Genomic DNA, 13531 nt, shown 5'->3' on the forward strand with positions numbered 1-13531 from the left:
ACATACGTTCTATAAATACGTTACAGTTTGGTTTTGTCGTTCCATATGTATTATTAATCTAGTAACACAATCGCCAGATTAAAACTGTTTGTTTTATACACCAGAGGGTAATCTCTATTTGTAGTGAGCTCGTTATGAACACTAACACATTTACTATCATTATCATGCTATACACATATGCTAGTAAAATGTGCTAATTTGTAATTTAAATGATATTGCGAGAAGGTAAATTAAAATCATAGGACATTTTACTTTATCAAAAACACGTAACAATCAGAATCAGATAAGCAACTACACTTTACTTCATATCAGTCGTAACAATGTGTCTGTCGAGTATTACTCTACACGACGGATAATTCCCTATTCAAGAATGAATAAACTTCCGGGATTCGCAAAGGTATTTAAGATAGCTCCTTGTATCGCATACTAATGCCGAATACAAAATACCAGCACTCATTCGCTACGTGACAGGTAAAGTAAAACCCTGTCACTACAATATGATAATAATTGTTAAAGATTATGAATCACGCGTGACGTCACCGCCTACAAGAAATCGTAAAACTTTACTACTAATTCATTGACTAGTTAAGTTGCTCGAGGACATTCGAAATTAACTATAAAGTAAATTTAGACTGTATTGTTTTTGCAGACCTCGGGATAGACATTTATTTATTTTATATTCCCCGTCATTTTAAAATATTTTTTGTTCTCGTCGTATGTAGGTATTCCTCGCAGTATCTTTTGCCTATCTTTTCCGATGGAGGAGAAGTAAACAACAAATTTATTGGGAAGTAGTATTAGACTAATAGCCCATTAATTAACAGAAAAAAGTAGAACATATGCAACTAATATAACTAACTTTCAAATAAAGTATGTGCAGATTTAGGTAAATAAAAACTAAGTAATGATACTTTGTATTTACCTCATTGGGTTCACTGAGCGCGAACAGATCAAGGCGATTGGCGTTCCACTGCTGGATCATGTTGCGGAGCGCCTCGCGCTCCAGCATACGCTTGTCCGCCGCGTCCATTGTGTCACCGCATCAAGTCAGCCTGGAACATAACACAAACAACCTTCAAATAACACAGTTACATCTACACTTCACTGATAAAACAAATAAAGACTAGTACAACTACAATTCATTAACATTGCAGTACTAATTTAATAAATTATTATTTGTAACCAAAGCATTCTAACCGGTAAAGTATCTGGAAAAAAGTCACTAGATCTCGTATGCCCGATTTCAGTTGGATGAGTACTGTATTATTTACATTGACAGAATTTTATTCATAGGGTTATCGCAATAGCTCAAATTTAGCACTAACCTAAAACGTCACTTTCAAATTAATTAAGTAGGTAGCTGATAACTCAACTTCGACACTTATCAGATGACCAAAGAACCCACTTTATAGGTTACGTTTAAATAACTACACAATAACGACAGTACCATTTTGAGAACATTCATTAACGAAATACGTCACAAAGCCATTATTACTACGAAGAGTTTCTAATTGATTTGGTAGTAGTGTGGCAAATTGGAATGTTTACAATACCCGCACCTAAACAGTTCGATGTTATACCTGTTTAAAACGCGATAACTTAAGCAAATACAGGCACTTTTGTAGATATAGTATTAGTACTCGTTAACATTCAACTTCAAACACCAAAACCTCTTTATAGCTATACGCTTTCTGAAAGCACCATGATTCAGGTAATAAGCCTGTTCCGATCACCCGTCACATTCTTCCGCTGTTTTGATTGATGTAACATTAATGTAACAATCTTACGAACACACTGCGCCTCGAGCACTCTAATAATGCATATTGTTTTGTTTTAGGTAAACATTAGTATTGAATTAAACAAACAGTGACTATGGTAACCTTTTGATAGTGATCATGAATCTGGGTCATGCGGCTAAGGTTGTCGGGTGACTTTCTATTTCGTAAAAATATTAATTGGCGATACATTTTTAATTACAACAAGGAATTTGCTGCAAAAAGCCAATAACGCAGTCATTTGGTCATCAAAGGTAAAAAGTCTGTGTGGGCGGTTTCTGGCATTCATCATGTGCCGGCGCAACGGCACATATACGGACACACGCGCATCTCTGTTGGTATTTATATCGTAAACATATGGCCCAAACGGTCATGAAACGACCGACCACCAAAGTCCATAAATTTTCTCTTTATAAAAAGGTATGCAAACAAAAGGTTTTACCTAACTAATAATCCATCTAATCTGTATTATTCCACGAGGCAAGTAAACAGACAGAGGTTATTAGCGAAGTAGCAAAATAGTTTGATCAAACATGCCTAGGTAGGCACTTCATTGCTGAGCATATTAAACTAATTGATAACTGCAGGACCTACTTACTAGTCATTACCACAATAGGCATTGCAGCCCTACTCCTACGAATACTTACAGTTATTACAACGTAACCAGTGTACGTACGTGTAAGGCTTAAGTTTAGAATTACACAGAAACATGTTCCTATTTCATTTTAGTTTTCATCTGAAACCAGTTTATTAGTGTTAACTGTCAGAAACCGAAACAGCCGTCAGCGTTGTTATGGTTCGGCTCGCTTCCGCTATTTGGCTGACTGTAGCTTACGAGCTGTTACACTCGCCCACCGAACGAGGAACCGCAAACCATTCAAAACATGGAGCGTTGACTCGTGAAAATAAACACGCATCGATAAACGTTACTTAGGCAACGCATTTTTTAACCTGCTATCGATTAATTATACAACTGGTATGACAGGCAACGACAGCCGATTTTAAACGACACGCGATTATCAACCTCGCATTGAATTCATAGTATAAGTTCAGCTAGTGACATAAATACAAAGTTGTCTTTTGGTACCGGAACTTCACGGTTGGACGCCGACCTTGCCTTTTCCTGTACCTCACGAGGATGATCTGGCAAACTAAACACCATGCAAACATAAAATGAGACTTATTTAGTCTGGTGGAAGATTTTAGTGAAATGTTTAATAATAATTTAGCACAAAGTCATTGATCTTAATCCACTCAAATTTTTATTTATTAAAAACCGATCGCACGCCAATAAAACCAGCTATTAATAACGTCGTTCCAGGAAGTTCGCATTCTGGTATGAGAATCTGCAAGAACGCGAAACGCTAACGTAATTTATGAGTAAACATAAACATTCTCTAGTTTTCATTGAACAGGTTAATTCTGTGTAAGTGCAGCGTGGGAACGCGTTGAGTTAAAATAATAAAGCGGGTGCAAAAAGCATGGGCATATCGACCCCCCTGCGGCAAGTGCATAGGGGCGGAACAAGTGGACCTATCCGCGATACCACAACACGTATTTGTTACTAAGCGCCGCTATACAAGTGCACACCCTCGAAATGTTTTCCAAAGTGGATAGCTCTTTTCTATATCAACCCCTTCATACTTATCAACACTCTAATGGACCACAGGACGTATTAAAGGAATTTAGTATATTTTCGTTAGTTTATTTTATAACTATAACATTTATAGTAATATTAACAATTTTTTGTCATTCTAGAAATAGACCAAGGAATCTAAGGATGCTATAGGTACGGTTAAATTGCGTGCAGAGAGTAATTCAGATTATGGGAATCGCGAAACTTGAGTGTTCGCGACTCGGCTAATGCGCGCGGCAGAAGGCCTGAGAACGTGGTCCCCTTATGTGAATGCTCCCATGTCTGTTATGTAATGTCACAGTACTGTTAGTCTGTCACGCAACAATACTAATTGACGGCGATTTGAGTTCATCTTCACATAGTCTCGCTCTACGGTTTGCCCAGTTGTGCGTCGTCTGTCGTCAGTTCTTATCTCCACACGGCAAAACATCTCAAAACCGGCTTTTATATTATCATCGCTGCCCTCATTGCAAATGGACAACGGGTTTTAGATCAACGTAGAGTGAGTGATGTTAAGCCGCTATTTCTCTTCGATGTAATATTATGCACATTAATAAAATAATACGAATACTATCCAGGAAAGAGGTTTAATAAAGCATATGAAATAAATATTTTTATAGGTTCCTTCAACATCAAAGTGCAGTGGATCAGGTAGTATATATAGATTGTAATAGTTTATTACGGCATGAATCAGTAGACAGTTACAGTTATATTTTTTCAGAAAATTATGTTCACCGAGTGTAAGTTTGTACGTTAATTTTGGCACTTGCAATAGTTGCAATGCACTAGACCTATGAAACTGATGGGACTGCTTAGAAAATGTTGGAGCTGACCAATAATGCAACGTCTTATTACACGGCTTCGGCAACGGATCTAAAGTCCAATATTATAAAACCATCTTTTTTATACCCTCTGGAAAATTGGACATTTAATGTTACTACTAGAGAAATTAACAAACGCACATTTTTTTCTATTCATATTTTTTCATACTGTTTTACATAATATTCATTGTAAAATAAGTTGCAGTGATACTAGTACTAATAGTAAGATCCTATCCAATTTTAATGTTTACCTTGAATAGTCACCAAACAAAAAACGGTTACTAATGTCTGTATGTTATTGTATTTAATATAAATGGAATGCGAAAGCACCAGCTTAAAGTATTAGCATGACTCACATGGCAGGCACGCGAGCCTCGCCGACGAGTGCAACTAAGCTACCCCGCCAACCTACCGCTGGTATTTAAGGGCATACAACTTATTACTTCAAAAAACCTACAGCATTGAATAGCCGTTAAATTAAGCGACATTTTAACCGTTTTAGATTAGGGTTATTGCTGAATAACGTGCACGTTGGGACATCAAGTGTACGTACACCTGCTGCACACGTACGTGCATTCCTCATTAACACGACGTGACTTAATTGCAGAGTCGAGTTACATCTCTAAATTGAAGTACGCAAGTTATCATTATGTTACAAATAATTGAACCGTGACAGATAAATGTAACTAAAAACAAAACGGAAGAGAAAGAATGAAATGTTTTCATTGACAAGTATCAAATAACATACGATTTGGAGTCGCTCATCGTCGAAGTGATAGTAGGGCAAGTACAGAGAGTGCGATAGAGAGAGGGCGGCGAGTTGGCTGCCGGCCGGTGTCGGGTGCCACGTCCAACACCAGCTATCGACGAAGAGAAAAGTGTGACGAGTGTGACGACACGGACACCATCGGCATTCGCACTTTAACAAAATGACCGTGACCGGATGACGCGTTCACTCTCAACCAAACGGGACCGCGGAGCACGCGATTGTATCACATCGCTGATCGATGTTCAGTCAAACGTCACCGTAACTAGTTATTGTAGGCGAAGGTTTATTCCGGAATACCTATACAAGTTGACATACGTATAATCGTATCGACCACTGGCGCGTACAGGGGGTCGCTGGAGCCTGGCACCGAGTGTGCCATGCAATAGCAAGCGCTTCACCTCACGCAGGCTCTCTACAAATAAACTGACACGAAAATGTCATAATGCCCCGATTTTTTATCCACCAGAATTACAATCAAATCATGCGCTTAATATCTACAAATTCTTAAAGCGAAAGCTTACAATTTTTGTTTACTCCACTTGGTCGATGGCGACGTAGGGAATGAAACCATGCGGATCTAAATACATCGATCTACTTTCCTTTATCCGATTACATTTAATTTTGGGTATACTAGGCGTGCATTTTCAACATTAGAAGTGAGAGTACTGCGGCGCGTATATATAAAAATAAACAGACTGGACTTGCTTTTTATTGGTAACCTCTTCGTTAATTTCATAACAGGCTAGAGGTAAACCGACCGGATTTAAGAGATAATCTCTTACAATAGCACAGTTACGCCATTGATGTGCAGACAAAGCGAGATGCCATTACAAGCCATTGTTTACTGAATCAGTTTTGCAAGTCGATAGTGTTCAATGTTAAACGCAGGTATAATTTGCGTATATTTTGTAAGGTACTTTATACGAAATCTTTGCTTCGTTCAGCGAAACTGTTAAATAAAATACTATTCAGTCTTCTGCCTGTTAAATTGGTCATTCAATAAGTGAATTAAATATCTTTGAGCCTTTCATACCGATACTTTTTTTTATATTTTACGCTGTATTAACGTAACTGTGCGATAAATATGACATGTTGATTATCTCAGTGCCACATTTCATCCAAATCCGAAATCCGCTCGTGTTTATAAATGGTAACTATAAGTATAGCCTGTGATAGGTAAGGGCTTTATCTAGTTGAAAAGCACAATAAAAATATTGGGATATATGGTATTTTTAAAAGCTGAATTAAAGTACGTAACAGAACGTAGGTTGGGTAGCAGGTTTTACCATACAATAATCCATATTTACGGTTTTGCCGTGAGTTTACGACAAATAAAAAAGAGACAGTAACTTTGCTTTTGTTAAAAAAATAAAGACTCTTGACAATCACAACCCTCAGCAATTCTTCACGAAAAAATCTATCTACAGTGACTTTTTGCCCCGACTCGGGATTCGAACCAGGTCCTGCAGTAGGTACATTCAAAGCTGAGTCGAGTACACTGCTGACAACTTTGTGAATGAAATCTGAATCTTTAAATCAACTCATATTCAAAAAGTCTATAAGCTCTCATTAATGTAATATAAAAAAGTTGAAACATTTTACATTACATAAATTGACCTTACAGAAGGTAATAGCTGATAAATGTTACATTCATAAACAAATTACTTGCTAGAATATCGATCGATTTGATTCTTCCGTTAAACTCACATTCTTCAGCATTCATCTGTTGCGTCATTTAATATAATTTCCACAAAGTAAAACAAAATAAAATGTGGTCTTAAGAGTGTGTAAAGCGGTCAGGCTATGCGTGCGCCGGGCGTGTTCCACTTGCAGCCTAATTAAATTAGAAGCAATCGGCTCTGGTGCTGACGCTACTGCGTCAATCCTAGCGCGGTGCCGCCCCCCCTTGTGCGAGCGCCCTAAGGTCATTGTTCCTCCCACACACAAACTAATATGTAATTAACTATACTACAATATCATTCTATTCATGACACCATTTCATATAGTTCCCATTATAATTCAATTACCTATGAAGAAAAGTATATGCTTTAAACCATCTGCATAGTACATGTTAGTTGCGCTGACATACTGGGCATTGTGCAGGTAGGCATTTAATAGCCAAGTAGGTACATAGAGGTGAATCTTGCCGCAGACGTGTGCAAGCCACACAAACATCCGCATTAAGGCTACCGTTGTCGCCAGTTACTTCCCGCGTCAGAGCGTAACCTCTGCAGCACAAATGCAATATGATCCGAAGGTGGCTCCTTCGACGAAAGCCTCAGCCGCACGTTGAAAAAACTGGTTCCAAGTAGTTAAATGGCATTTATTGCGAAAGGTAGTCGTGAAAGTTTTACCGAGCTTAGAAACTGGCTACTTCATTTCTGACCAACACAAACTAGTCGTTTAGAAGATGATATCTTTTGTACTCATTATCAGCATATTACGGCACATTTATTTCTTGAATGATTGAGAATTATATTCTTACCAATATACGCAATGCATTAACGTAACTACTTTAAAATGTTATAGTTACTAAAAACAGGAAATGTTTTACTTTCGCGATTCAAATACAAAAAAATAAAAATTATCCGATAGGAATTGAGGGAATATCACAGGATGTAAAACAAACTACAACATTATACGCGAAAACTAAATGGAGCAAAATACAACACAATATGCTTCAAAATTCACTATGAAGTTATAACACATCCGTTATGAAGGGTCTATCAAAGACGTTATTATTGACTGTATGTTAATTTTGAAAGTGTTACTAAACAAAAGGTTTTCTAATGAAGTATGCCAACAGTTTAATGAACTGGGTAGGTTGAATATTTGAAGGTGAATTGAAAGAACTCAAGAAAAAATCTTAGGAAGGACAAAGTTTACTTGCTTCAGCAGACACAAGTTTAAATTCTTGAAGCGAGACAGCGAGGCTCCGACCGACGGCACATTAACTGCGTTGATACAGCGGCCCCTTGTGGTGAAAACCGCCATGAGAACGTAAAAAGACGCAATCAGCGAGAGAAAAGCGCACAGAAACTGACACAGAGGCGCAAGCAGCGCTTTAATGGAGTACTTAAAAATTCAGGACGTCGACCATAGCTGTGACCTACTGACGTTCGGAATGGTATTTAGCATCGTTGGTTGAAAGCCTTCCTTCTCACTAGGAGCCACACAAATGATTCTAAGCCGACTAGCGCAACTAGTATAGACCATGGAACTCAACTTACTGGTAAACAATGCACTCAGAAGACTGCAGGTAAGACAGCAATAGTGTACAGTAATCTACGCCATGTTATCTGAAACAAAAGAACAGTTTCAAACACCTATTTCATTACTTGTAATAATACAAGTGCAACGAGGTCATCCATCTGCACAGTTACGATATCAATTGCCACAATTGTCAAGCGAAACCGAAATAATAGTGTGACAGTCATAATGGCATAGAGCGACATGGCGACGACTCATAATTTACAACCATTGCGCAAATAAAAATCTATACTAATATTATCTATACTAATATTATAAAGCTGAAGAGTTTGTTTGTTTGTTTGATTGTTTGTTTGTTTGTTTGTTTGTTTGTTTGAACGCGCTAATCTCAGGAACTGCTGGTCCGATTTGAAAAATTCTTTCCGTGTTAGATAGTCCATTTATCGAGGAAGGTTATAGGCTATATATCATCACGCTACCACCAATAGGAGCAGAGTACCAGTGAAAAATGTTACAAAAACGGGGAAAATTTTGACCCGTTCTCTCTTATGTGACGCAAGCGAAGTTGCGCGGGTCAGCTAGTAAATTATAATCATGCTCTGAACCGTTCTATAGACAGCATATCGTACAACGAAAAAAGATGGTTGATGAATATTTTTTCGGGACCGTTTTCTAGTTAGACTAGCTGACCCGCGCAACTTCGCTTGCGTCACATAAGAGAGAATGGGACATAATTTTCCCCGTTTGTGTAACATTTTTCGTTGCTACTTCGCTCCTAATGGCCGTAGCGTGATGTAATATAGCCTAAAGCCTTTCTCAATAAATGGTCTATCTAACACTGAAAGAATTTTTCAAATTGGACCAGTAGTTTCTGAGATTAGCGCGTTCAAACAAACAAACAAACAAACAAACAATCAAACAAACAAACAAACAAACTCTTAAGCTTTATAATATTAGTATAGATAACAGTTTCCATGTGATCGATCCATCAATGTGATGTTACTCATATTCTTTTGATTTCTTAACCATGCTTGTTCTCAATTCAGCAGAATCAGGCATCCTCAAACTTTCTCAATATGAAATTATAAAACAAAATATTATCGATTATCGAGAACGATTCTGATACAAACTGATTTTGTAAACCTAGAATGTATCTAGGAAGTCTACCTCATGCAAAGGAGGAGCGTTTTCACATTTTTAGTAGTAGATAAAGCTAATTAAAGGTTTCAATGAAATTAGTACCTGAAGTTATTCGTAACGATTGTATTTTACAGAGTCAACTCACCGCGTGCATCAGTGACTCATTGAGGCAACGACCGGGTGGTACAGAATGGTTCATCCTTCACACACCAAGTAGACAGCGTTGATTTCATTCATTACACGATCTTTTTTTCTATTGATATTTGAAATTTCTACGTTACGTACTTTATCACTTGGATCTTAAACAGCTATACTTTGCATTGACAAAAAACTATAGGAGATTGTATCGATCATCAGTAAAATAGTACGGTATTTATTTTCAACCTTATTGAAATGACGTGAAGGTCTAAGACAAAAGGACGAAGGCTGTGTGTATTACAAATACATACGTAGCAAACATGTAGGTCCATACAAGCTTATTAGAATGGCAGTCTCGTGTACATCGCATTATAGTCAATACTTCAATAGTAACAGGTCGACACTCGAGAATAGCAATGCTGCATGCGTTTGCGTACAATCACGGCACGTGTCACGATTGTGAGACTTGGATTTAGGATTTTAATGGAAGTTATATGCACAAAGTACCTACATATTATATTGCCATTCGCTACAAGAACTTTTAGATAATATGTAAATAAATTTTAGGGAAGAAATGAGTCCATTTTTTACTACTACTTGGTTGGTATTTTGGTTTCATGCTGAAAAATATGACTAATCTTGCTGTGAGTTGAGTTGAAGTTAATTCGGCGTTGAATTGATTCTCACTAATGTAGCCGCGAAAAATATTAGTATAGATATAATTTAAATACCTACCTAGGTAGGTAATACGTGGGCCACTACTTATATTTTGAGCCTAACTATGAAAAACGGTAAATATGTGAGTGAAAACTACTTTATCGTATTCTCGGGTATTCTTATGCGTGATCTAGATAGATTTTTGTTGATCGAAATATTTTTTTAATATTTTTTTTTCTTTCGCGAAGACCCCTCAAAAACAGGGTGTTTAAAAGCATAACCTATTTCTTGTGCCGATGAAATATCAAGGTAAATGCTATTTATTCTTGACGTTTTGGAACTAAATAAAGTCATTTGATATCAAACTGTAGTGTATGGCGAGAAACTAATTTATTCGATTATTTTCGTGCACATAACAGCCGGTTGTTTAGCGAGATGCGTTACGGCCGGCATTGTTTTTATTTAGCTCGACCTGTAGGATTTTGTGATTTTACCATATTTTAAACCAGTCTTTAGGTAAATTTTTGGTTATAAATCAATAAGAATTAACCATTCTGCATTTTTCTAAAGGCACTTTTCACCGTAACACAGTTTTTATAAAAAATCAAGGGACTACTTGTTCCGAAGTGCTTCAAGCGCGAATGTTTTTTTCTAGATTTGGTTCATCTTAAAGTTTCCATAAAGTCGACTTGTGAATATTTTTGGGCTCATGCGCATTATATCCTAGATCCCTGTTTTATCACAATTTGATACACGTATTTTGAAGCCAAACGATGGGTTTTTCAAGCATTTGTTTGCACTAATCGGCGCCAGGACCTTATCGAACTGTAGTAAAAAAAAAATTGGTTCATTTAGAAAAAATCTTCTAATCGGAAATGTTGTTCCCTAATATTTTATATCTAAGAGTGGAAATAATGTTTAGGATTGTGTCATTCTTTTCCTGTATCAGGAAACTAAAATGCATAATTAATTTTCGCACAGCATCAATTTTTCCAGAGACAACTGGTGACCTTGGACGACCTTCAGGAATTTCATTGGTGATGGAAAAATAATAATGATAGAACTCTATTTATTGGCGTTTTAAATTTTCAAAGGATCAGACTTTATCACCAAAATAATAAATAAGTCGATATAGACACGACTGTTTCTATAAGTCACGTCGAAAGTCGTAAAAAATATTTGCACGAAAATGTTAACATCCTAATGCCATTTTCCCGCACACTTACAATTTTCGATCGACGATATTGAAAATATATTCAGCGCAGATTTCAAAACATTCTTAGGAATGTAGTAGTCAAAAAGGTCAAACTTAACAATGAAAACGCCAAATGGGGTCTAAAACAATCAGATTCGTCAAGGCTCAAAATATAAGTAGTGACCTAAGTACCGTACCTATATTTAGTGAGGCTGTCCCAGAAATGTTTTTATTTAGGGGTATAGAAAACTAGTGAAACGATCATTTTTAAGGGATTTGGCGGAGTGCTGCGTGAAAAGTTTCTTTATAAGCCAATTTGATACTAAATCAATTAATAAGTAAACGGTGTTGCGTCTTGCAAAATCTCTTCGAACATTACCGACGACCTATAACACAGCTTATAACACCCAGATACCTTGATGCAAATTTGGATGGACGTTTCTAATTCAATCAAGTCAAAACTACTTATTGAACTAATTTAATGAAATTAAGTAGAGTGATTTTTTTTACTTACATTAACACATTAACTCATTTTACCCGAGAAAACCTTTTGCAGTTGGAAGAAGTCGAGGGCAGTAGTTATTTTCATATAGTTATAATGTAAAGGTATTTTTACTACTATCTCCACATCAAATAATCGGTAAAAGTTAAGCAGTTAAAGAAAGTTATGGTCGGCGGCAAAACACATAACATCGCGTGTCTTATTTAAACGCAACGCTTGCAAATACCTCGTACCTTACAGACATTGGTAATGAACTGGCTAATCGAAAAAAACTTGCGACATTTTGTAAAGAAATATTTTTGGCCTGTTTAGACATTACACATAACTTCCTACCTACCTAATTATTTTTTGAAATAAAACATCAATTAAACTGTTATATCCATTTCGTAAGAAATATTATATTTTTTTAGGTAGTGATATCAATTGCTTAAATCATGCCGCCTTTCAATATGTAAGGAAGAACATTTAAGTGTCATAGACCTTTCTAGTCAAATGAGTCAAGAGAACATAAACAAAGAAAAAACTTTGGACGTCTTTTACGAAAAATGCGCGTATGCAGGGGTCTGAAATTTGGTACACTTACAGTTGATGTAGTAATTTAAATGCATTATAGTCGAATTCACTACTAGGTGATCACTAGTTATATTAAACTGTTAAAATAATAAAACCATGAACTACCTAGACATGTTGTTGTTTAGATTCTAAAACCGTATACATGCCTACACAGGTAAATAAAGAAATTGATTTAATATTGTTTAATATTTCCATTTCATATGATCAATTGTAAATGATTCAAACCAAGAAGAGCATAACAATTAATGTAAAATTCCTATGCAAATAAAATTATAAATAAATACTGCATATTTGTGAGTGTTTATACAATAACTACAGCTTGTAACTCAGTTCTGTTCTATACTTTGTTGGCATACTTTTTATAAACAGATTATTTATCTAAGTTGTGTTTGTTTTTTATAAAAATTAAGTAAGTTATATTGTCTCAAATGGTTCCGTCATGTAGAGAGAATAAATTAATGTAGAATTACTTCTAAAATGTACTGTTGCGGGGATAAATGGAAACAATGTGACGGGACACCCTAAAAAGACACGCACAGAACATATTGGTAATGTCTTACAAAAAGGTCAGATGCATAGTACTTGTAACTGGCAGTGAAGATGAATGGATGTGAATGAGGCAAGGGAAGACGGATTTCTTGTAGAATATTATAAAACGTAATTAACCTATTTATGAAGGTAGGAATAATGAAAAGGCATGATTTTAGGGATGTATGTATACCTAATACAGCTAACAGTTTAAAACTTGGCACAATGGTCCAGTCCAGTGAAACACAAGAGAAGTAATTTATGTTCCTTGGATAGAATGTGAATGCGAGCATCTAATTATACTTGTCAGTTCCTCTTATCGCATTGGTAAAGTTTTGTTCCCAACATTGAAAGACAAAAAAAATATTTGTAAATAAACCTGGCAGGACCTCTTCTTTTTCAGTTAGTTTAATATTATCTCTCTTTATAATAAATTAAATAAACTAGGTGTATATTTTTGACAGTATTTTGATTCATACGTACCAAATAGAAGTTATATATTAATAGTAGAGTTAAATAATGTTGAAGATAACGACATCAACACATTTTTCAATTCACCAAAGTAAAGTTAGTAACCAAATTAACAA

The 13531-nt window shown here is 36.1% G+C and overlaps 1 protein-coding gene across 6 annotated transcripts in view; it reads right to left on the reverse strand.

Moving 5' to 3' along the window:
- Positions 1–13531, reverse strand: part of cno (adherens junction formation factor afadin) — a 56240-nt gene that overhangs the window by 41589 nt on the left and 1120 nt on the right. For 5 of the 6 annotated variants that reach the window (XM_076114201.1, XM_076114199.1, XM_076114200.1 and 2 more), the window contains exons 2-3: positions 8232–8300; positions 923–1052 (exon numbers count right to left, since the gene is read on the reverse strand). In XM_076114201.1, the coding sequence (XP_075970316.1) occupies positions 923–1030 (108 nt within the window). In that variant the 5' untranslated portion in view covers positions 1031–1052; positions 8232–8300. The remainder of the gene's footprint in view (positions 1–922; positions 1053–8231; positions 8301–13531) is intronic. The other variant, XM_076114197.1, reaches the window with a different exon arrangement.

This window comes from Anticarsia gemmatalis, chromosome 5 (assembly GCF_050436995.1).
Source record: "Anticarsia gemmatalis isolate Benzon Research Colony breed Stoneville strain chromosome 5, ilAntGemm2 primary, whole genome shotgun sequence".
Classification (NCBI taxonomy): Eukaryota; Metazoa; Arthropoda; class Insecta; order Lepidoptera; family Erebidae; genus Anticarsia; species Anticarsia gemmatalis.